This window comes from Pristis pectinata, chromosome 22 (genome assembly GCF_009764475.1).
Source record: "Pristis pectinata isolate sPriPec2 chromosome 22, sPriPec2.1.pri, whole genome shotgun sequence".
NCBI lineage: Eukaryota > Metazoa > Chordata > Chondrichthyes > Rhinopristiformes > Pristidae > Pristis > Pristis pectinata.
In genome coordinates this window covers 20,757,266-20,783,905 of record NC_067426.1, presented here as the reverse complement: position 1 = coordinate 20,783,905, position 26,640 = coordinate 20,757,266, and the positions used below count along the sequence as shown (strand labels likewise).

General features: G+C 37.7%; 1 protein-coding gene across 3 annotated transcripts in view; it reads right to left on the bottom strand.

Annotated features, from left to right (window-relative positions):
• Positions 1-224: 224 nt before the first annotated feature.
• The window catches only part of LOC127581587 (protein argonaute-4), a 55,373-nt gene continuing 28,957 nt past the window's right edge, over positions 225-26,640 (bottom strand). For 2 of the 3 annotated variants that reach the window (XM_052036072.1, XM_052036074.1), the window contains exons 10-19: positions 22,883-23,065; positions 17,696-17,829; positions 17,076-17,260; positions 15,681-15,840; positions 14,851-14,941; positions 13,970-14,194; positions 13,367-13,501; positions 9,838-9,939; positions 8,575-8,774; positions 225-8,246 (exon numbers count right to left, since the gene is read on the bottom strand). In XM_052036072.1, coding sequence (XP_051892032.1) covers positions 8,138-8,246; positions 8,575-8,774; positions 9,838-9,939; positions 13,367-13,501; positions 13,970-14,194; positions 14,851-14,941; positions 15,681-15,840; positions 17,076-17,260; positions 17,696-17,829; positions 22,883-23,065 — 1,524 coding nt within the window. In that variant the 3' untranslated portion in view covers positions 225-8,137. The remainder of the gene's footprint in view (positions 8,247-8,574; positions 8,775-9,837; positions 9,940-13,366; positions 13,502-13,969; positions 14,195-14,850; positions 14,942-15,680; positions 15,841-17,075; positions 17,261-17,695; positions 17,830-22,882; positions 23,066-26,640) is intronic. The other variant, XM_052036073.1, reaches the window with a different exon arrangement.

Genomic DNA, 26,640 nt, shown 5'->3' with positions numbered 1-26,640 from the left:
ATATTGATCATTTACAAGTATCTTGTGCACAACCACACTGGGTAAATTCCAAGTTTTTGGTGGATTCAGTCCAGGGAACAATAAAGCTGGCCACACTCCCTGGAATCAGTTTCTGTCCCCTCTCTCCACAGCCCACATCTTTCACTCTACATGTAACCTGTAACTCATGACAATGAGACAACCAAAAGAAAAAAGACAATGAGGAAATTGTTAGACTTTACAAGTTCTGGCATAAAAATACCATTTTATTGTCATGTGAACACAAGTTGTCCCTGCAGACTAAAAATCATATTGCAATACAGACTTGCAATTCAATCAGCCAATATCTTTTACCATGTAGGGAAGGTTACCACACAATTTCCATTCCTACAGCTCAAGATAGTACCTCGTATTGGTAGACACAAAAATCAAAATAATCAAAACAGCACTTATCTAAACGTGTAAACAAAAAGAAAAGCTTTTCCAACTTCATTGAAGAATGCATACATCTTATCAACAGCTTTCCCAATGAACTACACAAAAATTGTTTACAGCAGAACTATGCAGCATGAAATGCCTTCAATGAATTTTCATACAGCAAGGGCTGGGGCATTAAGCCCATGATTACCAGGCTAATTTACAGTATTACAAATTCTAGGCTCCATTTTATTTTCTGCAAAACCCAAACCCTCTCAACTTCACCTCGGGTATAAAACTTGTTACTCAAAAACATTAGATGAATGCGTATCACAAAACATGCAATGATCAGTTTAAAAACTGGTAACACATTTGGGCATTTAAAATTTCATGGCGGTGCATTCGTTAAGAAATCTATTATTATTAGATGACAAGAGCCACTCAGAAAGGAAAACAAAATTGCATGTGAGAAGTTCAGAATGATAATCCCTCTGGGCAGGTTAACTGAAAACCACAATAAATCAATTATGATATAATTGGTAGTAAGTAATTCACTCATAACTTTCTTTATAGATGTTATCTATTCTCAGCAATACTTATAGCAACTGGAAACTTCTACCTACATATGTACACAGAAAATCTAAATGGCAAGACAAGAAAAAATATAAATACTTTCACACTTGTATCAACGAACATGTACATCTGATCATTGTTTCCATTAATATAAAGGGCAAAACTAACATGAATCATTAGGTACACAGTCTAGCATGGTACCAAGCTACACAGATCGTGAAAATTCCAGGTAAAAATACAGCAATTGTGCTGAATCAATTTATTTCTGCTAGGCAGCAGAAGTGATATTTAGTTCAAAAGAGAAAACCTGCACAAGGTTCCCAGTAATGCATAGTTTGCAGTAATTTGTGCTAGATGTGTGCAGGGTGGGGGGGAAAGAGGGTAAAGTTAGTTTTCTTGTCTCCTTGTGGGCCAAATCTGTCAACAGCACTAAGATTTTCAATTTAAAACTGGCAAAAGTAAAATGCCATAATGGAAGCTGATAATGCAAGAAAATTCAGAAAACTACACCAATTACTTTTAACATATGTATTATAAAGCACACTGTGGTGAGATGTTTTTGGACTGATTAAATGCAATCATCAAATATCATTAGCAAGTAACATCCACTGGATGAAAGATCTGCCCTTCTCAATCTTTTAACAAGGTCAACCCACACCATCCTCCTCCAACACCTCTCCACCTGTGGTCCAGCTTTGTGGGATAACCCTCATAGTTCCAATCTCATCTATCCAGTCACAGCCAGAAAATTACCTGCAACAACTTCTCCACCTGTTCCTGTAGTTACTTTTGGTATCTTCCAAGAATCAAATCATTGGCACCTCATTGCTCATTTACATACTGCCCTTTATCAAAATTAGGTTATACTTGCAACATGAAGCTGTTTGACAACTGCGCTCCTATTTCAAATACCTTTCAATTGTTGGATTGCAAGAATCATATCCAGTACTGAATGAGCAATAATTTCCTCCACCTAACCATTGGGAAGACTGACACAATCATCTTCTGTCCCCACTACAACTCCAGGCACCGACTTCTTTCCCCATTGTGGCAACTGTTTAAAATTGAGTGTCTGTTGCCAGTCTTTGTGTCAAATTTACCCTAGAGTTGTACTTTGTACCACCTATCCACACCACAACCCACACTAGCTGGCTCCACCTGCTTCAGCAACTTTCACCCATCCGTCTTCCTATTTCTGGACCCATTGCACCTCCCATAAACTTGGCACTGCTCATCTTGTACCAAGTTTGATTCACTCATCAATCCAGAACTTACAACCAGCATTGGCTCCTAGTGAAGCAAATCCTCAATATTATATTTCTCATCTTCAACTGACGGCTTTAGGTACTGTGCAGATACCTTGCATACTCATTTCTGGGTCTTGAACATCTCCAAATCTACTCACTCTAATAGCAATGGTGTCATCTGTCAGTTGCCTACATCTTAAGTGGAACTGCGTCCTTAATTCCTTGCTTCCTCATCTCTTTCCTCATTTAAGAGGTTCCTTAAAACCTAACTTTGACCAAATTGTTTTGTCAATTGCCCCACTATTTCCTTATTTAGCACAGTACCAAGCTTGTGCAGGAATCTTAACAAAATGTGAGATGTTTTTCTATGTTAAAGTTATTCTTTAAATACTGCTGCCATTGATACAAAGAATAAAAAAGTTGGGGCTCAATGTATATACAAAATTATTGATCTGTTAGCCTTCCACCTATGTATTGTGAAGAATATGCAGTTTTCAAACTTCGGTAAAGTTATTTTTATGTACTGAATTCCATTGATAATACACTGATTCTAGAAAGACAAGAGTCTGCTTCTGGGCATCACTGGCTAATAATGTAGAGTGATCTATGGTCCTGTAGCCATGCTTAAGGTACCAGCTTTCAGTATGAAGCTGCTGAACCCACTGATCATGGTGGTTCATCCCTACCCACAGTGAAACTCACCATTTGCCTGTCATCTGATGCAAAATATGGCACAATAATAATACTTAATGTGATGCAAACTGTAGATTTGTTGTTAGGGTACATTTCCTTATGTTGTAGGAAGCTATGCTATCCATTGAATCTTGTCAGCTTTCAGAACAATCCCATCAATCCCATTCCCTCAATTATTTCCCCATTACCTGTTCTCTCTTGCATGCCCATCAACTCCATACCCCTCTGATTCTCCTACTACCCAGATATACTTAGGGTAAGTTAGGGTAGACAATTAATCTACCAACTAACACATCTTTGAGACATGGGGGGAAACTGGAATACCCAAGGAAACCAATGTGAATATAGCAAGAACATGTAAACTCCACACAGATAGCACTGGAGATCAGGATCAAACTTGGGTTGCTGGAGCTGAGGCAGTAGCACTACTTGCTGCTCCACTCCGTCTTATAACTGGGAGTGATAGAAGGAATAAAAATGATTGAAAAGTGGAATGAAAAGCAAGTAAATTATAAGAAATGGGACTTTCAATGATGTCATGACGTGTCTAAATTTATGACCAGATCTTAATGTAATTATTCAAATCAATGAACACTTAATGCTTTCATTCAAATTACAATTCTGAATCTAGCATTAACAGGATTTAAATATGATGCTGGAAACCCATAACAAAAATAGAAAATGTGGAAATACTCAGCAGAATAAAAAGACCATTGACCTGAAACATTAATGCCAGTTCTCTCTTCAAAGATACTATCTGACTTGCCGAGTATTTTCAGAATTGTGTGTTTTTTTGGTAGTTTTTTTTTTGCAAATCAGAAGCAATACTCTATCTCCAAGGCAGAGGGATGAATTAACTGCACACATTATTCAACTGATATTCTTAGTAAAACAAAAATAAGGAATGGAGAGAAAAGAGGATAATCCTTAAAATCCTTAACCAGATGCATGCCCAGAATGAGTACTAATCAGAATGGAGTATTTTTGTTATGGTCATATGACAGAGAAAACAGTTTGATCAATAGCCAGTCAGCAAGATGGCAATGGTGTAAATTTATGACAAAATGGAGAGGTTAGGAAGAACACTTAAAACAAATAAAGTGCACAGGGCAGTCAAGTCACAAAAGATCTGATTAAGAAAAGCAGGGAGACCAATAACAACTGTCCAAAGAAAACTATGTGTGGGACAGTGCAGGAGAATGGGAGTAGATGGACAGCTGTCTGAGAAAAGTGCAGGAATTATGGTTGAATGGTGCCTTCTGCACAATAAAATTCTTTCATCCAATGTGCATTATCTGTACCTATATAAATATTGTTAATGCAAAGAATGACATTCACACGCCTCTACTATTTGTTTCGAATAGAATTGCAAACATTTTTTTATCTGCACCATTCACTGCACCACAAACTAGTACACCAACTTAAAACTGGAAAATTCCATGTTTTAGTAAAATTATTCATATTCAACTGCAGAATGTTATCAGACTTGAGGTTAATAAATAATGGATCAGCAAAGTCATACTTTCCCAAAAACTGTTTTAATCAACTTGGTTTCTAGATTGCACCATTAGATATTAAATTCTCAGCAGGTAGACTTATGCTTCGCAGTTATGAGCAGGTAGTCGTTATTTTATTGTGAAGTAAACTTCCAGCCTCTATCTCAGATACAGCAATTTTAGCTGGTGGGAAGTATTGTTATAGACTACTTAATTTCAAAAGTTATTTTCTTTTGGTTCTGGTCAAAGCTACAAAATTTCTCTGGCACACTCATAACTTGAGCAGCATTTACCATATCCTTACAAATCAAAAAAAATGTAAAAATAAGTGTCAATTACTCTATCATTCTTAATTACAACCTCTGCCTCAGATAAATCCTATGACAGTAATTGAAATTTAGATAGTCAGAGATTATCTAAAGAGTAAACAAATAGAAACAGAATACTGCAATATGCTGAAGTCCCGGCTGTCTGCATTATATATTTGCAAAACTATTCTGGTGTTCTTTTGAAGACATGGATCCAATATCACAGAAATTTATTACAATATTAAGTACAAATACACCTTCAATAAAACTTGCCTCACTACATGGTCTGCATCCCTCAAGACCTGATTATTGTCTCCTGTATTCAGGAAACAGAAATAAGTGGCATAATTCTGAAGAGCCATTTCAAGCACAAATTCTGAAAATTACTAATATTTATGTCCTTTAAAACATTAGGTTTTTATGATCTCTACTCTCCATTTTTCTAGGCAACATCTAGTTTGAGCAGTCTATTCTGGAAAGTACAGGCATCTCACAATATGAAAACTAATTATACCAGTCAGGAGAATTGGCTACAAAATACTGGTGACTGAATACCATGAAGCTATCAGTCTGCTGGTAAAATTCACTGCATTAAGACTGCAAAAAAGTGTTTGAAGACAGAAGAATAACAATTAATTAAAAAACCTTTTTACAGGTTGGAGTACTGAAAACTATAATGTAATAGTATCAATGGTATAGCCCCAGAATGTTGAAAAAAACAATTCATTAAGTGTATGTTCAGTCAAATTTGATAAGGAACATGGCCTCATTACTGCTTCAATTACTGCCATTGTTATGACCATAATAACCCCACAGAATTTTATTGAATATAAAGCCATTTCATGAGCAACAACACATACTGCAATGTGCATTATAAAGTTGACCATAGACAAATCAGTAATCATGTTTCTAGTTGATTTAACTGTCAGCAAAATCCCAATTTAAAAACTGAAACTTTATCTTGCCATTTGCAAATTGGCAGGCAAAGTTTAAAAATAACGCCAGGCTGGTATGGTAATGGAACATCCAACAGGTCACCAAATTAAACTGTTGTATACAATCATTTCAACTGTCAAAAAAATAATTTTAAATGTTTGGGGAAAAGACATTCATGATTTGATAAATTATTTTGACTGTTGTTACAAAAGGATTCATCTGGAGATCAGATTACCCATACATTGTCATTTCTTTAAAAATAGCAACTGTTGCACCAGAAGTCCGACAGAAAAATTTCAAAACTAAGCTTCCTTATCAGTACCTTCATCTATGGAATGTTAAAATGAAATAAATGAAAAACTAGCTGACAAAAGTGTATGTGGCAGCATAATTGTTTTAAGAGTAAAGGTTGACAGAATAAAACCAAGATCTAGCTGTGACTCCCGAAACAGCCTTATTAGCTAGTTTAGGATAACGCTGGTTTGCTTGCTTAGAAATAAAAACATTCCTACCCTACAAAAAAAGGTCAGTACCCACGGAAAATTGTGTACAAGGACATAGAACCACATAATAAATCAATATCCCTTACCAAGATCCTCGAGAACTATACTGGAAATTTTAAATGACTGCTTTTTAAAATCACCCACATGCCTGGCCAGCAAACCCCTTTTTATAGCCTTTACCTGTGCTTTACAGTTGAAGGTTTTTAAACATATATTGCACAAAACTTCAAATGCAAAAAAGTATGCTCAACTTCAAATAAAACAAACCATTGCAATTACAAATTAAAATGTCTCCTCCAAGCATTTGAACTGTAGTATTATATCCACAGTTTTGGTCTTCTTCCCAGTACAGCATTGAGTACAGCTTTCTTCCCTAAGCTATAAAATGATCATGGACAGTCCAGCTGGCAAAAGCCTCAATATAAATACAGTCAAGTATTTTTCAAGCACCATAATAGTTTCTGCAATAATCAAACAGGCATCTAAATGTTACTCCACTGGAAACATAATGCAGCAAACTATCGGTACTTAGAAGCTTCTGATGCTGATGAACAACAGCAAAAAAAAACCTGACAAATACCATTTAAAATGTTGCATAAAAAGTTCAAGAATCTTTTTCTTTCAAAATATGCAAGTACAGTACACTCCACAGTGCATGTTATTCTATTGAGCAACTTTTCCTAATTACTAACTTTATTCCTGTCAAATGCAAGTCTGGTGAGGAACTTTGTTGATCAATCACACGTGACAGAATTGTACTACATTCAACTATGATTAAGGTTTAAGGTAAAATCACAAAATGTAAACTTTCAGTGCAAAATTCCTATTTAAAAAAATTAAATTCACTGGTACAAGGAATGGAGTTTATCACTGGCAATTGGGGCTGCATCATCAATTGTGATTTTCATGGCAAAAACATGTCACCAAAGTTAACTGACAATTTGTATTCATGACTGACCTGCCACTAACTAAGTATGGGAAATGTGTTGTGGTTTTGGCAGTTCATGGCAACTGGGGTCAGGCCATAGTGATGACCATACAGGATCAAAAAATAAAATAGAAAACAATTGTCAAACCACCAAACAGATTAAGACAAAATGATGTAGGGCACTCGTTAATGGGACAAGCACACCTGATATTTTACATATTACAGAATGTCAATGTTGGTAGCAAAACATTTCAGAACCATAGGATTCTGAAATGATTCATTTAATGCTGAATATTGGACTTATTTACACTTCCCTTTAAATTCTACCACAAACCTCAACCATTTAGAATGCAGCTCAATCTCCATGAACAAGCTAAGTCACGAGAGGGACTTAAGCCTTGCAAAGATGGACCAAAAGAACTACTTTGCAATTATGAGTGCACAATGCGGTTTGCCTGTACTTGTATAGTTTGGAAACACTTTGCACCTTTATAGTTGTACAATTTCAAGGGTTCCCTTTGAAACTGTTGCACAATTAATAGACTTGAACTAGCTATAAAGAATCTCTAATGCCCATCTCTCTCTCTCATACGTGTATATACACACAGACACACACACTCACACAGTCCTTTTGTAAAAGATTAAAAATAGATGGGAGTTTTACAACAGTGTTACCTCGTATAAACAGAGAAAGAAAACACACAATATCAAAACTTGCTACCGAATGTAGTAACAATCAAAGTCATTCATGCAATTTTCCCCTATGTTCAGCCTTCTAGCCTTGAGGTAAAAAATATAAAATCAGTGTGGTAGGAAAAAACCACCACAGTTGTCCTTGTATAGTGCTTCTGATAGATTATGAAGAACAATGGCTCATTTCTCTGTGCATTTAAATCCTAATGAGTTAAATGAGTCATTCAGTGCGTTGCATCTTTTTCGCTGGTAGATTGCTGTCTGAAACCTGCTTGGCCCTTACGAGTTTGTAAAAAAAATTAAGCACGAAGGACGTTTCAGAACGGCACAGTATGCTGGAAATGGCTGGAAACTTCAGCAGATTTTATGCAAAGTACATTGTATGCTGGGTATCGTGGTGGACCTGTACAGCCTTGGCAAGTGCCAGTGGATCCCGTCCATTGCTCTGTCCAGAGATGTGGCTTCCTTCAGCACTGCAGAGATCAAAAAGTTACATTTTAACTCGAAACTAGTCTTAGAATGTAGGATTTGATATATGCAAGCAATAGATTAAAATAACTATTTAACTTTCAAAGAATTGTCCTCTAAGACGCACCTACTATATTGCTGTTTTATTTCAATAGCCATTATTAGGTGTAGAGATAAAACTCCAATGAAATCTTTTTCCCATTAATGTATATAATTAACTTTCTAAAAATGACAACTCATTAGTTTGCAACCATATTAATTGCATGCATTAATGGTGATTAATTGGTTGCTCTAATGAATACTAAATTTATACACTGAGCCCAAGCATTTTACCTGTCATGATCCTTATCGACGAGATGGTATCTTGCTCTGAATGCAACTAGTCTGGCATAATATGCTGGTGCAGGGATTGAGACAGAGCGTGTGCAACGTACATAAGTATGACACAGCTGATACGTCAAAAGCTGCAGTTCATCTGCTGAAAAGCAGTTATCATCCCACAGGACATGATAGTGCGAAGGACGACTGGTACCCTAAGGAATACACATACAATAAAAATCAAGATTAGGACTATGGGACAGAGAACAACATGGCATTCTCATCCTGCAATAGAGTTCCAAGAACGAAATGTGTCAAAGAATCATTTATTTTGAGATTTCTCCATGAGGCAGCTGCAACTCCACCACCAACTCAGAGCATGTTCAAAGTAGATTAGTGTCTCTAGGTGCTTCACAGGATGACACGAAATTTGACAGAAAAGGCACAAAAGGAAGTTAGGACAGATGGCTAAGAGCATTAACTTTACAGCATCTTAAAAAGGAAGAAAGAGACAGAGTGACGGAGAGGGTTAGAGAGAGAATTCCAGAGTTTATGGCTGGGCAGCTGAAGGCACTGTAGCCAATAGTGGAGTGATTAAAGTTAGAGATGCTTAAAAGATCAGAACTGAAGGAACTTTTAGTAAAGAATGAGATTACAGGAAGAGGGCAGTGAGAATTTTAATACTTTCCATAATACTTATAATACTAGTGTAGGTTAGTAAGTGCAGGGCAATGAGTGGAAAGGACTTGCTGCAAGCCAGATTTGTACAGTTTCAAATTTATGGAAGGCAGGAATATGCTGTGATCCTTGGATGAAGGATAACAAAAGGATGGATGAGTGTTTTGACAAAGGGAGGCTGGAGTTGGCAATGTTACGGAGCAGAATCAGCCAGTCTTAGTGGTGATTTGTATGTGGCTCACAGTAGGTCAAATAGGACACCAAAGTTGCAAATAGCTTGATTCATCCTCAGAGTTGCCAGGCAGAGTGACAGAATAGGTGGCTAAGAGGGAGCACTGGTGACAGGGATTAAAGATTTTCCTAGATGGGAGGAAATTTCTGTGAGCCTGATTTAGATACAGTAAAGAAATTGAAAAGAGATGATCGTATGGTGGAGTTGGGTACTGTCGGCTTGTAGGTGGAAAGTGACTTTCATAAGGAGCTTGTAAAAGAATGAGCTTATGTTTTGATGTGATTACTTAAATTATGGTGAAGTAGTTTAAAAACTGGAAATTTTAAATAGGTTTAAATATCAAAAAGAGGCAGTAGCATTTACTGTACCTGAATTCCTGCATGACTACAAAGGTAGAAATCAAACTCAGAAGGATGGGTGATGGTGCTGTCAACAGTTGTGCCAGCAGGAACATTGCCACTTTTACCCACCTGTCAATTGAACAATAAAAAGATTACAGGAAAAAACTAAAAGCTACATACAAACAACGAAGTAAAATATTAAATGAAATAATTTGACTTACTGCCTTTCACAACCTTAGGACATTCCATTTAACATACAATTAAATACTTCTGAAATTTGTCACAGTTGCATTGGATGAAAACACTCAATATGTAGACATCAAGGTCTAATTAGAAAGTTTCAGTGATGCTGGCTGAAGGATAAATGATTGGAACACTGGGTCATCTTCAACAAGTGCCATGATATTTTTTAAATTCAAGTAAAGAGAAAGACTGGGCCTTGGTTTAACATCAAGCCAAAGATGGCACCTCTGACAGTGCAACTCTCCCTTGGTACTGTGCCAAAATGGAGACTAATTATATGGACTCTCTAGAGTGGGGTTTCAAATACAAACATCAAACTTCTGACTCCAAGGTGAAAGTGAGACCACACAGATACTTTGTTTAAAAAAAAAATCACAATCTTAGCAAAGCTATCACAAAAACTACAAGATTGTTGTAAAAAAAAACATTAGATTCACTCATATCCTTTAAGGGAGGAAATCTGTCATATTTTCTTGCGCTGGCTTTACCTATCAATATGGTTGATTTTTAAATGCCCTCTGAAATGGCCTAAAAAACCATTCACTTGTATCGTTGGAATGGACATAGGCAGACAGACCAGCTGGCACTGAGCCAAACACTGATTTCAGACATGGTAAAGTTGCTCCTGGCTCAGCTGCATTGCAAATTCCTCCTCACAAACAGCTGGGGACTGAGGTCCAAATTGGGATAGTTGTCTTATAAACCAGTCACGGAATAGTCTGGCATAATTATACTCTCAGGATCATAACTTCCTAAGTGTCAAATTCCTCTATCACAATCTCTGGATAGATCTATCCCAATGGTAGGACATGCTCCCAGAGGTGGAAGCATAATGATGTATAGATGGGAGGGAGGATCTTTGGAGCCCTCAATATTGACTTCTGATCCCATCAAACCTCATAGGACTGTATCTACATGGGGAATGAAACCACCTCCTGATTACTATCTACTGTTTCATTAGCTGAGGGAGGGCAACATTCTTCCATGTTGAACATAAAGGGAGGAAGCAATTAAAGTAGCAAGGGTACAGAATGTACTCTGTGTGGGGGAACTTTGATGTCCATCACCAAGTGTGGCTTGGCAGCACCAACGATGACCGAGCTAACCAAGTCCTGAAGAACTTGGGTGCCAGACTGGATATCCTCAGGGCAGTGCTCTGTGCCCAACCACTTTTAAGAGTTTCATGAATGACCCCCTTTCATCAAGGTCGAGAGGTTTGCTGATGATTGCATAACATTTAACTCTATTTGCAACTCATAAGGAAATGAAAATTATAATTTCTGTCACCCTCCCCCCCACCCCCCCATTAAGCACATCTCTATCTCTTTAGCTTTTAAAATAGTTTTCTTCCCCTTCCCACAGTTGCACATTGTTGGAATTGGTATACAGATCCTCCCCAGGTTATGAGAGGGTTCCGTTCCTGTCAAACGTTTGTGAACTGTTCGGGTTACAAGTCAGAAATGTGGCCGCAAACTGAGTTCCCAGACAGCAAGACGACGCCTGCAGCCTGCAACAACCAGTAAGTCCATCCCAGCGGTCTCCCAAGCACTTGATTGTATGTACGGGCTGTATGCAAGTCAGGTGTTCGCAAGATGGGGAGGACCCATACTTGCAAAATATTTACTCTATGGAGCATTCTCAGCAGTATTACCAATTAACTAAGCATCATATCTTGTTGGTTAATGGTTTAGAACGATTACCCATGGAGAAAAAATATCCAAGACAGGAAATGCTGCTTTCCAGTTTACAAGTCAGAAGCCAATGGTTCATCAATTTGTTGGAACCACAGTAATTGAAGAGCCCTAGAGTGCTGGTACATAGAAACAGGCTTAAAATGTAACCAGAGACACCAGAAATTGCAGATGCTTGAATCTGGAGCAACACACAAAACACTGGAGGAACTCAACAGGTCAGGCAGCATCTATGGAGGGAAATGGACATTTGACATTTCTGGTCAAGACTCTTTAACTGGACTGAAAGACAAAGGGGAGATAGCCAGTATAAAAAGGTGGAGCAGCTGGCAGGCAATATGTGGATCCAGGTAAGGGGGCGATAGGCAGATGGGGGAGGGAGGAAAGTAGGAATGGCGTCAGAAGCTGATATCTGGAAGTGCCAAAGGGCTAAAGATGATGGAATCTGATAGGAGAGGAAGGTAGTGCGTGGAATAAAGGAAGGAGGTGGGGAAGGCAAAGGGGAGGGGAACCAGTGGAGGAGTGTGTGGGTTATGGGCAGATGGGGGGGGGGATTGGAGGGGAAAGAGATATGGTGATGGGGGCCAGGTGGATCAGGAGGAGATGGAAAAGAGACAAAAACAAAGGGGGAGCAGTTACTGGAAGCTGGAGAATTCAATGTTCATGCTGCCAAGTTGCCAGGCGGAACACGAGGTGCTGTTCCTCTAATTTGTGTTTAGCCTCAACTTGGCAGTAAAGGAGGCTGAGGACAGAAGTGTTGGTGTGGGAATAGGAAGGAGAATTAAAATGGCTGGCAACCAGGAAATCCAGACAGCCATGGCATGCTCAGCAAAGCAAAAATGTAACTGGTTTAAAAGGCCTATCTAAAAATAAATTCTAAGGAGACCATTCATTAAATAAAAACAAAATTACATCAGGCTATCGATGGAAAACAGAAATCTTTATGAAAACAAAATCAGTGCAGTTTGATTCACTGTTTAGCAATTTTCTCCTCTGCTACTGCAGGAAAATAATTCTTGGTTACTTCTTTGGCAATCTTGTAGAATTTTTTAAAAAATTAATAAAGGTGAGCCGGGATAAAAATTTGCAGGCTATTTTGGAAGCATCATTGTGGTGCTCCAATCTAGCTTCACACATGCAGAATTTCCAGGTGGTGTCATGGAAGAGTGATCGGGTGGGGACAATGGGTTGTTCCTCCGCTTCACCAACACTCTTATGAAGCTTGGTTAAGCAAATGATCATTCTTGTGGTGCGTAGCTGAATTTCATAACTAGAAGTGTATTTAGATAAGATTTCTTTATTAGTCACATGTACATTGAAAAACACAGTGAAATACATCTTTTGCGTGGAGTGTTCTGGGGGCAGTCCACAAGCGTCGCCACACTTCCGGCACCAACATAGCATGCCCACAACTTCCTAACCTGTACGTCTTTGGAAAGTGGGAGGAAACCAGAGCACCCGGAGGAAACCGACGCAGACACGGTGAGAACGTATAACCTCCATACAGACAGCAGCCTGAGTTGAACCTGGGTCACTGGTGCTGTAACAGCGTTACGCTAACCGCTACGTGACTGTGCCTGCCCTACCCAAATTGCAATATATTTACATTCTAGAACACCTACCCTTTCACTTCTGTCAGCACAGAATAGTCGCGTATGATGTCGTTTCTGAACAACAAGGTACGTAATGCCAGGTCTGTAGTCCTCCTCTAAGCTAATACAGGCTTTTCGAATAGCAATAAGCTCAGGCCAGGCAACCTAAATTCAAGTTTGAACAAAAATAAAATTACACAATTGAAGCAGCAGGAACATTCAATTATTTTCAACATTGTCTTTAATTCACTTTTCAGCATTTTCCCTGCACACCCCACATCCAACCTAACTCTCTGCAACATCCTCCATCCATGTAAAGTGGCCACAAAGTACCCAATGTGAAAGTAGAGCAGTCCAAGTTACTCAAATTTATTTTCCAAGCTAAGTGAGCTGCTTTCAAGCCTTCAAAACCAAATATGAATAATTTGATAAAGTAATTGTTTGTTTCAACTCAGCTACTAGTTGAATTACTGTGAAGCAAAGCAAAATAGTCAGATGCTTCACTCCAAAAGGCCCAACATAGACAAGAAAAGTCTCAAGTCTATATCTCAACATAAAGTTTCAGAAGTTTATCAATGCTTGAAACTGCAAAAAGTGTTACAGAAAGCACCCCAATAGTAACAAAGTACAAACCTGTTTCATCTGCCCTTCAGATACTCCACCCCTGTAGTAGATGATACGTGTAGGCTTGAAGCGAGTTGATTTGTAAAACTGGATTAGAAGCTCACGCACCATGTTGGACAGATCCTGGATTACCTCTTGACTAAACAGAAGGTCCTGAGATGTTTCTTGCCTCGATGTCTGCACACGCACTGTTGCACAGTATCGACTGGGGTGTCCATCCATACTACCAACCACCTTGAAGGGAATTTAGAACTATCAATATTACAGCTCTGAGGGTCAAACCAATACCGTTGTTTCAGAGGCAGCGGAGGAGGGAGGGATTTTCTTTGAATACATTTAGTTATTATTAATGGAATACATGAAATACAACAACCATTTATTCAGTATGAAAACATGCTGAAAGAATGTCATACTCAAGCTACAAAATATACTTGCTTTTACCCTTCTCTCCCAACTCCCCTCATGCCCCAACCACCTCTACGGTCAATTCCACAGGTAATGGTTACTGGTGTCAGCAGTTTACCTGTGTTTTTTTCTCCCCCCCACCGCAGGAACCCAAATAATTGTCAGCTGGCAATCTGTGTACAGTATATTATAAGCTGGCATCTCCTGCTAGTGGGTGTGTGACATCAGTGACCAAGATTACAACTGGTTGCTGGAGCAGGGATAGCTTACTTCCAACAAGAATTCCATAATCACTTTGTAACACATTTTTTTCTTAAACCAGATGGTGTTCTGGTTGATTTTTCTCTACCCCACTGTCTGTGCCAGGTTAAGAATATCCAAGTCTGCATAGTTGCATTCTGAGGAGCCTCAAACAGTTGTTTCAGGTGAGTCAACTTTTCTCCAGCTCTGGCAAATTTGGTTTGCTAATAGTAAATTGAACTTACTGCTGCTATTGAGGGTTTCTTGCCATCTCCTGCTGGTGGGTGTGTGACATCAGCTCCCAAAAAGATGACTGGCTGCTGGAACACAGATGGTCTATGTACAACAAAAATTTCCATCTTTTAAATAACTGATGAAGATGATCTACGGAATCATCATGGTTAGCACATTATTATGTACCTTCCCTAGTTCTATTAAAACACTCAATTAGAATAACATGTTTATGGTGATTAAAATGCAGTTGTGATGCAGACATATTGAAAGAAAGCAGCGGGCATGATGATCCTCCTGAAAATAACATCAAGAAGCTGCACTCTTCCTGGTTTTACATGCTTACAAATGTTTGAAGTTGTTGATATTAGTGTTTTTTTCAGCACAGTAGCAAAGATGAACAAATAAGATGGTATAAAAGGAAATAAAAATCATGATCATACAGTATTAGTTTTAAATATTTCCCTAACTCTTTTTTAAAAAAAAACATTTATTCAATATAATTTTAAAATAACTAGATGTTAAGTACAGTTATCAGGTTACTTCACTTAGAAGTGAAGACTTTTTTGCTCTTATGTGTTTCTTACTATTGCTCTACATTAAAAACGTTTCTCAATCAACTAATAATACTAACGTTCGGTCATTATTCCTCTCGTTAGCATTTGAGATGTGCTTTTGACCTAGAACTGCTATGTTGGTCTTTATATGTCAATGAACTTCAAAGTTAACATGTGGAAAACAACTTAATAATGCAATAGGCATTACATAAAACATTTTATATGACATTACACAATTTGCTAAAATGCAAAAGTGATATACAAAAATTAATGCAGACAGAACTCACCGTTGGTGAGGTACAAGGACATTATTGATTCCACCAAGTTTTGCATTAATCTTCAAGCAAAGATTTGATAATGTCTGGGGAGATGTTTTGACTACATTCTTCACCTGAACACACTGTGTGGCCATTCCCAACAATGTGTCACCCACACGTTTTACTTCAGCTGGAAGATAGATGAGCAAAAATTTTAAAATGAAATCTTCTGCATGAACATACACCTTGAAATGTTTCCAAAATGGAAAAGCTTTTGGTTGACGCCAATATTTTTTTTAATATATAGATGTCTTTGAGTATATAAAAACCACAAACTGCTGGAGGAACTCAGCAAATTAAGCAACATCTGTGGAGGTAAAGAGATAGTTGACGTTTCAGGTTGAGACCCTGCATCAGGACCTAGAACCAGGCCTGATGCAGGGTCTTGACTTGAAATGTCAACTATCCCTTTGCCCCCACAGATGCTGCTTGACCCACTAAGTTCCTCCAGCAGTTTGTTTCTTGCTTCAGATCCTATATGAAGTTTCTTGTATCCCCATATCTTTGAATGTATTTTATTCTGCAGCACGTAAAAACCTTTCAGAATGATTTTTTTGTTACAATAAATTTTTTACAGTTGTGAATATCAACAAATACCAATTACTTGATATGGATTTTATTTCTGTTTTTCATAAGCAAGAAAATCAAAACTATGTATTACACTACATTGGTACTGAACACCAGCATAACAAGGTCATGGAATGATCAAACAGAAATATTTAAGGGAGCTTAACAATCTCCTCTGTAAAGCAAGTGGTGGATGAGAAATAGTCCAGTGGTGGACAACTGAACCTAGAAGATTTAACTTTCAAGTAAGTTCACAATCAAATTAGAAACTTCAATTTAGAGAATGATGTTACATTATTGCCTAGAAGTTTCCAACTTCTCATTTTAGTACTTGGTGCCAATATTACTTGTGTATAGGGCCAAGCCAACAATCTGCCACCAGATCCTTGCAAAATTACTTTAACTGGTTTGTGGATAATACCCCAAGTTGTACATCTTTTGAATTTGGATTCTGTGATTATTTTTCTCATCTTCCTACTCATTTTTTCCCCTCAAACTTGCTTGATGGGAAACTCATGGTGTGAAGGTTTTGCAGATAATATGTTTACACTGCACCAAATCAAAAGTTACAATAAATCAAAACATTTCCAAAAATAACCATTACCATGACTAGCAGTTTTTGACTTGGTTTTTTTTAAAAAGAGGAATTGAGATCACCTACAGAGCTGAAAAGTAACTGGTGGACCATTTCAGCATTTAAAGGAGTGAATCTACTTTTGACTCTGTTAACACCCATGGACTACCTTCCAGTGTAATATCCGTGGAGTTACAGTTACGTAATACTCATTACATACGTACCATAAACAGGAGTCTTCCCAGGGAGGATGACTACAATCAACTGCAGACCAACATAAGTCATCTTCAAGTGCTTAAACATCGGTTCTACACTGTCTGCACCTTGTGCATATTTACAGAAACATGGTTGTCCCTGAATAGGCATTCCAGCATCTTTGGAAATCTTACGCAGCTGATCAGTAAAATTCCTGAAGGAGAAAGGAGGAATAGCGAAAACCAAGCGGCATAATTAAAGCTATTTTTCTGATGCTTTGCATCTGCACTCATATGATAATCTGAAATTGAGTAGAAAAAGAACAATCACCACCACCCATTGATTGTGTTTCAACTCATTTTAGTAAGAATACAATTCCTTTTTTGCTCAATAAAAATGAGAATTTCAAAGACAAATTTCAAACAGACCGTTTGAGGTAATAATGCAAATAAAAAGAATGATAGTTAGAACAGCTGTACTTCAATTTCAAAACCTGATCATGCAAAAGTACAGAAAACGGTGAGTTGAAATGAAACCATTAACCCAATTTTTTTTTTTGAAAAATGTCCTTATTTTTTGTTTTTGATATTAATGCTTTCCAGCAAACCTAGAAGCGAATGCTTCATTCTGTAAGTGAGAGGATCCTTACTTTAGAACTTCCTCCCGGCACTGCTTCTGTGGTGCAAAGCAGGCAACTGCCCAGACTTTAATCTCAATGCCAGCATAGAATTGTTTGCCTCTCATGTCCCATACCCCCTGGTTTGGGGTAGCAACAGTCTTATTCTGAAATAAATGCACAGGGGTTGGGAAGGTGAAAAGAAACCTGTTAAAGACAATTAACAATTACATCTTAATAGAAAGATTACTTGTTTCTTTACACTTTTCCTACTCTGAACTGCAAAGTACAAGTAGAAAATTACATCTACATATGTGGAATCAAGATCATCCCAAATAATGTATATAATCCCTTTAGCATGACCTTTACTGTAATGGCCACCAACTATTCTTTTTTTGTATATGGAGTGTCATGCATGCTTAACACAGCAAGTACTGAACTCCACTGTGTTTAAAAGATACCAATTCCCAAAATCCTTAGATGGTACATTATCTTAAGCAAATTTCTAGTCATTTTCCAGTAGAAAGCATGAAATGTGTATAAAAACAAAAAGTTAGCCAAATTTAAAAGGATTGAGAAATTATTTACTTCCATTTCCAAAACAGGTTACTTCTTAAATATAAACTGCTATAAACAATTCTAATTGAATCTATTAATTCTGCAAATGAACCAATTAAATCCTAGTACTTATGCAAACCCACTGACTTAAAATGCAAAACAATATTTACACCAATTCATAGAGAATCAAGGCGGATTACTATCCAAATCGAATAATCCTCATTCTTCAAATAAATTGCCTCCACCCACCATGGTATAGAGAGCCCAGATCTAATCATGGAAAACCTCCCTCTCCCCCCACCCAATTCCACCCATGAGAAAGCAGTCCCTTTGAAAGACTTGAGCCAGAATCTTTCCATTCCCATGTACAATTGTTGCAATCCCACACAGCCATCTTCAGTTCTTTGGACCAGAAGAGGAAAGTAATGCAAGGTAAAGCAATGAAATTTCAATGCCCCTTTCCCCTACACAGGAGGAATTATTCTTCTGATCTTTTTAATAGACTGTTGGCAAAGAATTCAGAAATAAAAGTTAACAGTAAATATGACAGACTGGATTATTATCCAATAACAAAGATAAACAATAATACAATTTTAAAACCAGCAAAATCACAAACACATTAGGAAGCAAAGCCAAGAAGGTACAGATATAGCCTCCACAGAATATAAAAAATTACATATTTGACAACTGTCTGCAAACAAGGGTTACAATGCAGAAAAAAATTAAGACATCATTGTACAGCTGTGGCCAGAGTGCTATCTATGAAGCAAATGTTGTATTTTTTGAGAAGCACGCCCACTGTTCTAGTCTATTGCTGTTGCACTGTTGTCATTGTTTCCCCTTCTCACACCATAATTAAAAAGAAATCCCACAAAATAGAGCTTGGAATATCATTTACACCTCAATGTTTCCGTATTATGAACATTAAGAACTAGGAAGAATAAGACTAATCTATTCCACCATTCAAATAAGATCATGACTGATCTACCTTAACTCATCATCCAGTTCAATTTTTTGATTCCCTGAGTGTCCAAATATTTATGAATCACACTCAACAACTGAACATCCACACCTTCTGAGACAGAATTTAAAAGATCTATAACCTTCAGTGAAGGACTTCTCATCTTCATCCTACAAATCCTTTACCCAAGATTATGGCCCCAGTTCTATGGGCAAGGAAATGAGCTTCAGCACTTGTCATTAAGATTCTAGGATTTTAATAACAGCATTTTACATTCTTCTAAACTTCTGACCAATTTTTCTTCATAGGACAACACTTTTACCTCAAATCATTCTAGTGATATTTTCTTGCAAATATGACCTTCCCTAGACAAGGAGATCAAAACTCTACACAGCATTCCAGGAGTGGACTCAAACTCAAATTGTGGATAGACTTACTATTTTTACACTACTCTTAAACTCTTGTCAAAGGCTTCTCCAAAGTATGCAAGTCACTAATCTCTACCTCAAAAGGAAACATGGACTGTGACCTCAAGAGAATTAGTTTTCTCAGAAACAAGTACAAGTCAAACAATGATACTAAATCAAGACCAGAATTTACAGAGATTGCCTGTTTTTCTCCCCCTAAAGATATAAAGCAACTTTGATCAAGTGCATTGTAGCAGGCCACAAACATCACCTGGCCTCTTGGCAGCACCTGAAAAACAAATTTAAAATCACACTACACAACTAGGGGATCATGATTGAAGAATATAGGAATTAAAAAATATTTTTTCACTTAGAGCAGTGAATCTTTAAATTCCCTAACCCCAGAGAGCTGCAGATACAAGGCAGTGTAGTTTTTTTTGAATACTATGGAAACCAAGGGATATTGAAGTGAATCTTCCTGAATTAGGCCTCCTGGACAGAATTGCTGCACATGATTCCTGCCCACCTACACTTACCTGGGCTACAAGTGGAGGGTTGATCTCACTGACTTTTGACAAAAGGGCCCTAATTTTGAGGCCTTGCCCTTGCAATGCCTTGACAGAATGCAAAGTGGTAGGTGTCTTTTGTCAAAGCCAATGAGCATTTTTTTGTTTAAATATAAATATTTCTGATATTCAGGAGACATTTAAATACTATAAGTGATGTAGATAATAATAATGAATAAAAAAGATTAAATAAAAACTCAATAAAACACAAAAATTAAACTAAAGCAAAATGATGTAAAAAGTTGTGCCATCTTCATTCTCTAGATTGGGAATACCTATTCAAATGAATGGAGGCTCCAATCCCATGCCAGGCCAGACCTGGCCTAGGGTCTATGGGTCAATTCCCCAAATATTGCTGGAAAATCCCAGTAAACACTGGGCATTGCATTGAACTACACATGGAGTCCTCTAACAGAGCAGAGGACACACATATTGATACTCAGCAAGTCCAGGACTTAAAGACCAGGACTTACTTGCATGTGATTGGCTGAACAAATGGGGACTCAGCCATTGAATTATGCAGTAGAAAAGCAGGAAGGTAGGACAGCCAGGATCTTCCCAAATGTCAGAACAGGCTCAAGGGATCACATGACCTGGTTCTTGTTCTGTTGCTTATGACTGTTTTTTTCCTGCTAGAAGGCAAACAATCCCATCTTCTCTAACCTATCCAAACATTGGGTTCCTCATTCTATTAACAGCATTACATACAAATCCCAAACATTTCAAAAAAAAAAGTTTGTTTCCACAGATTTCAGAACTTTTTACAAGAAAGGAGTCAATATCAATACTTCAACACTCTTCCCAAGTCCTTTACTGGCCCAAAATATTGACTTTTAATTAGTGATTAGTCCCTGGGATTAGTTCATTGTCTCTCAAGCATCAAAAGGGATGCCAAACATGTAGACATTTCCTGCTAATGTATTAGGATGCAGGTAATGCATTAATGTAATACCATTCAAAAGAAAACATTGGATAATTTTATCATGGCAAATTATGAGTTAGGAGACTTGAAAAGGTAATCTTTTATACAGTAGCTGAATTCCACTTAGCAGAGCAAATTTAATGGCAATGATAAATTCCAAGGAAAAAGATTTGATCTGACGATGGCCAACCCATTTAATGCTTTTGTCCAGTCTCTCAAAGTTGGAATGCAAATGTGGTCAAAACCTTTACTTAGTTTTTATTCTCTTGCTACAGTGCAGGCTAACTTCTAACTCAGACACTAATCAGCAACCATTCCAACAATGACACAGACACAGACTTTGATTATTTAACAAGAACTTAGGGCATTTTACTGGAACACATTTTGTAAAGTTGTCTTATGAAAAGTCTACACGTTGAAACCAGACAATCTTAAAAGAACACAAACTTTTGTAGTAAGGAAAGCAATACAGAAGCAACTGGTACAGAGAGCAAAGATGGCCACAGAAGATATTAAAAGGACTATAATTTTAACTGGGCTTTGAAAGATGAATGTTGGTATGCAGTAACTTTGACTATTTCGTTGTTATTGCCCACCTAACCCATGGTGCATGGAGGGCAACTCAAGAATGAGAAATGAATGAGAACTGAAGAAAAAAAATCAGCACTTTATAACTGAAATCCATTAAATACATAACATGTAGATGCAAGAATAAGAATGACATTTCAATCATGGTATTTTGAAGACGGGAAATTATTCATTCTCCAACAGATATACATCTAAGCATAACAAAGATGAAGCTTAAGCTTTTTAATTGGACTCGGGTAGCTATGAAGGAGCTAGAATATAGATCAGCATCCATATTTATTTGCCCAGTATATACATAGGACCTTGCCTTTAGAAGTACATTACTACTGGACAAAAACACCTCCAGATTAGAAAAACCACCATCTATAATTGTTAGATCAATTTAAAAATTAGATTGACATCGCAAAAACATAGTACTTAAGTTTAGGTTCACCGGTTCAAATAGTCAAGTGAAACAGGGCTCAGCTCACTTTTGTGTGAATATATTTCAAAAGGCAGCATTTATAAATGAAAACATTGTAATCTCTTTAACCAACGATTAAAATTGAACAGATCTTCCACTTTCAAATTTTATGGAAAAGAAAATTTCAAATTGAATCTACAATTTGCTTTTATGTTGTGAATGAATCACTGGAGTACTAGAGAAAATTTAATGAAGTTAACTGGTTAAAAGATAATAAGTGAAGATTCTTCAATTAATTTCCTAACATAGATAAATACATTGTTCTGAGAACAGAATTAATTAACCACTACATGCTGTGTGGAGAAATCTAATCCAGTGTAAACTAACACCATGTAGAACTCTAAGGCAGTGCAATCTAACTCTGGAGTTTGATAAAAGGTCATTGACCTGAAGTGTCAACTCTATTTCTATCGCTATGGATGCTGCTTGACCTACTGAAATATTTCCAGCATCTGCAGTTTCTGCTATTGGATCAAAGTTTCTGTACTGAGGTTAGATACAAATTTGAAACAATATAACATAGTTCACAGAAAAAACTTAAAATCTGCGCACAAACATGTTCGCCCTTCTCAAAAAAATTAACAGTTTTGAGGGGAAGCTAACTATTTTATATACTAAAATGTAGTGGAGCAGCAGGTACCAAAAACAAGAATTTTAGATATCCAGAATTAACTGTTGCTGGTAAATATTTGTGCTTAAAATAGTTTTGCTGTACAACTCATACATATAGCATAGCGATGCGCTATATCACTTACTTCAAGTCCTGTGCATTCACAATTCCAGCTGCTTCCGTCCAACATCAGACTTACCCTGCCTCCATACTGGAGCATCGGTGCAGGCAGCACTCGACCTGTGACCTCAGTCATTTCATTATGAACGACAATACCAAACTCCTTTAGATATGGATCTGGCCCGCCAATCATACTGTTACTCTTCACCTTTTTAAAAAATAACAAATTTATCCAATGTAAAAATCTTAAAAGTACATTGCAATCAAAATGACTCGGTGGCAACAATTTATAGGTGAATGACATACGAAGTTTTGCTATTTGAATATAATCAAAGAAATGGCAGTTCAGTAGCATTAAGTACCGCAGTGACATTTAGTCCATCTTTAGACTTCGTGAACTTAGTCGCCATGGTACAATTAGGCAAACAATTCATATAAAATATTGAGACAGGTGACGAAAAGTTGGTAAGTCTGGCTGCATTTCTAGATCTTGTACAACAAAGTACAATTGCTCAAAGCTACCCAAATGGATTAACCAAAGCAAATCAATTCACTTAGTAGGGCCATATCACAGCTCCAGGAATCCTTCTGACCACTAATTCTACTATCAATATTCACAAAGTAAACCTGCATCAATGTACCCAGTGGATGGATCCATGATTTTGGTAGATGGACAAGATGAAATAAAGATGATTTCACCTAGTTTCATTTTTAAAAACATACTGCGTTTTCAACAGATGTAGTTTGCTACATTTGAGGATATAAGCAAAATGTAGCATTGGAAGATTTTTTTTTACACAAGTATTCAATGCTGCTCCTGTGTACGCTCAAGTTAGTAAACTGTCCAAATTTTTGGATTCTTACACCTAGGAGACAAATATTAGGCATACTGAATATTAGGCATACCCAGATAAGAAAGGTTGTCAGCAAGAAACTGCACCATTTCCAAATAGAAGCACCAAGCCTGCACAGGTCGGTTGACCTGTACCTATTCATGCATTGCAAGTCAGACAGTATTTGAGCACAATCTGTGTACAAATGCCAGATAGCACCTGTGTAATTCACTCTCCTACAGCAGCAACTGTGCACAGGGTTCCACATCAAGCATAACATCCCGAGTTTGGATATCACACCACAAGAATTGAACAGGCTAAGCTAGTGGTATAGGCTTCACATAGAGAAACTGGCACTAGCAGGCTATAATTCAGCCAGAGGTGATAGAGAAGTAGGGTAGCTCCAATTAAATAAGGGGCCAAAATTGTTCACAGTATTCTACAGGTTGTCTTACTCATACTTTATATAGTTGCAGTAAGACTTCCTACCTTTATACTCCAAACCCATTTAAAGGCCGCCCAACATTCCATTAGCCTTCCCTATAATCTGCTGCACTTGTGTTCTACCTTTCTGTAACAAAAAAATTAAATCCCTTTTTGCTGCGGTTTTCTGCAATAATTATTGATTTAATTAATACTCGTTTTTCCTTCCATGCAAAAGATTAGGCCAGTTAAAGGGCCACCATTAAGTGGACAACAAAGATGAATAATTAAAATCACTCTATAATGCTTCCTTTGTCATTAACACATCAATGCTCTGACTGCAACAATACTCAAGATTATTTATCCACCACATTCTAGCCAATCATTTCAATAAAACATGCAGATGGATTGAAGAGGGAGGCCCTGGAAACGTGTAACATTGCAAGGTTTAAAAAGGCTTCATGCACTTTGTTATTGCTCATTTTATTTATGGTATGTGTGAGCAACCAAGATCCTGGTGGGATCACTCTGTGGTTAAAAGTGTACAAATGTCAGTGACACATTGACAATCCCCCTTCAACAACAGGAACTTCAGGAGTCATGATTTCTACAAACTATTCTGACACCAGTGGTAGGGAAAATACAGGAATCTATAATTAAGGAAATGGTAACATGGCACTTAAAAATATAACAACAGGATTGGGCAAAGTATACAGGGAATTATAATAGGAAACGATATTTGACAAATCTGTCAGATGTTTTCTTTCAAGGCTGGGTGAAGCAGTTGATGTTGTGTACTTTCATAAGGACAATAAGGAGCCATGCAAGAGAGTATTAAACAAAATTCCTGTGTACAGTAATATACTGGCATGGATTGAAGATTTGTTAACAGTAAACAGCTGGAACATCAAAGCAAAAAACCGAAAGATGCAGGAACTGAAATAAAAACAGAATGCTGGAGATACTTAAGTCAACTACACCTGTGGACAGAACAGTTCAGCTTAATGACTCTTTATTAGAACTGGAAATGTGAGAATATTACACGTATTAAGTTGCAGAGAGTGGAAGAGGTGGAACGAACAAAGTGAATGTTTGTGATAGGGTGAGACCGAAGTTGTCTTAGTAACAACTGCTTTTGGTAACGTGTAATTAATCATGGAGGATCTAACCTGAGACGGATAAACAGAAATGAATGAAGGACGCAGAGAGAACAAAACAACATGCCAGAACTATGAGATGCAGAACACCGCAATCCTTTGAACTAATCAGATTAAATAGGCATAGAAATGAATGGGTCAATTTTGAGCTGGGAGACTATAACTATCTGTACTGCAAGAATCAGTGCTGGGCCAACAAAATCTGCAGGAGGAACTCAGCAGGTCAAGCAGCATCAAGAAAGGAACTGTTGATGTTTTGGGTCAAGACCCTGCATCAGGACTGAGAGTGGAGGGGCAAGATGGCCAGTATAGAAGGGAAGGGGAGTGGTGAGACAGAAGTCCAGGGGGACTGGTGGATTGAGGAGGGGTGCAAGATGACAGGCAGGTTGTGCCAGGGACGCGAGGGGAGCAGGGGTGGAGTTGGGAGACAGTGGCAGGTGAATATTCTAGCATATGCAGTCTCTCGTGTCTCCTCAGTGCTGGGCCTTTGCTTTTCAAAATCTTAGAAGTGGGGATCAAGCATATATATCCAAGTTTGCTGATGGTATATAGCCAGGCACCAGCATGGGCTTTGAAGAAGCTGCAAAGGAGTTTCAGGGAATAAAGACAGGCTAAGTGAATGGGCAAGGACATGGAAAAATGTGAGGTCATCCACTCTGACAGAAAAAACACCAGAAAAACCAGTTGGAGACCGAAAGATGGTGGTGTTCAAAGAGACCTGGGTGCCTTCGTAACAATCATTGGAAGTTAACAAGCAGGCACAATAGCAATTGGGAAGGCAAGAGGGTATGTGCACAAGAGAAGAAATATCTTGGTCCAATTAAACAGGACTCTGGCAAGACTGCACCTGGTATATTGTGTACATGCTTGGTCTCCCCAGCTAAGGAAGGACATACTTGCGATAGCAGAATTGCAGTGATGTGTACACTCCCTTAAGTTTAGAAGAGAAGTGATTTCCTTGAAATATATAAAACCCTTACAGTATATAACAGACTAGATGTGGGAATGATGTTGCACTGGCAGGAGTGTGCAGAACCATGGTCAGTCTCAAAATAAAAAGTTAATTATTCAGGACTAAGATGAAAAAGAAATTGCTTCACCCAGATGATAGTAAATCTTTGAAATTCTCCACCAAGTAGCATTTTGGAATTTTAGTTATTAAACAGAGATGGATAGATTTTTAGATGCTAAGGGAATCAAGGGATAGAGGATTAGTGCATAGGTAAAAATAAAAATTGGCTGGGACCTTAAATGGTGGAGAACGGGCAAGAAGACCACAAGACCTATTCCTACTTTTATTCCTTATGTTCTTATTCTGTATTTTCAAAGTCAACTTGAAAGATGGGCCAAGGTTTTGGTCACCTGCTTTG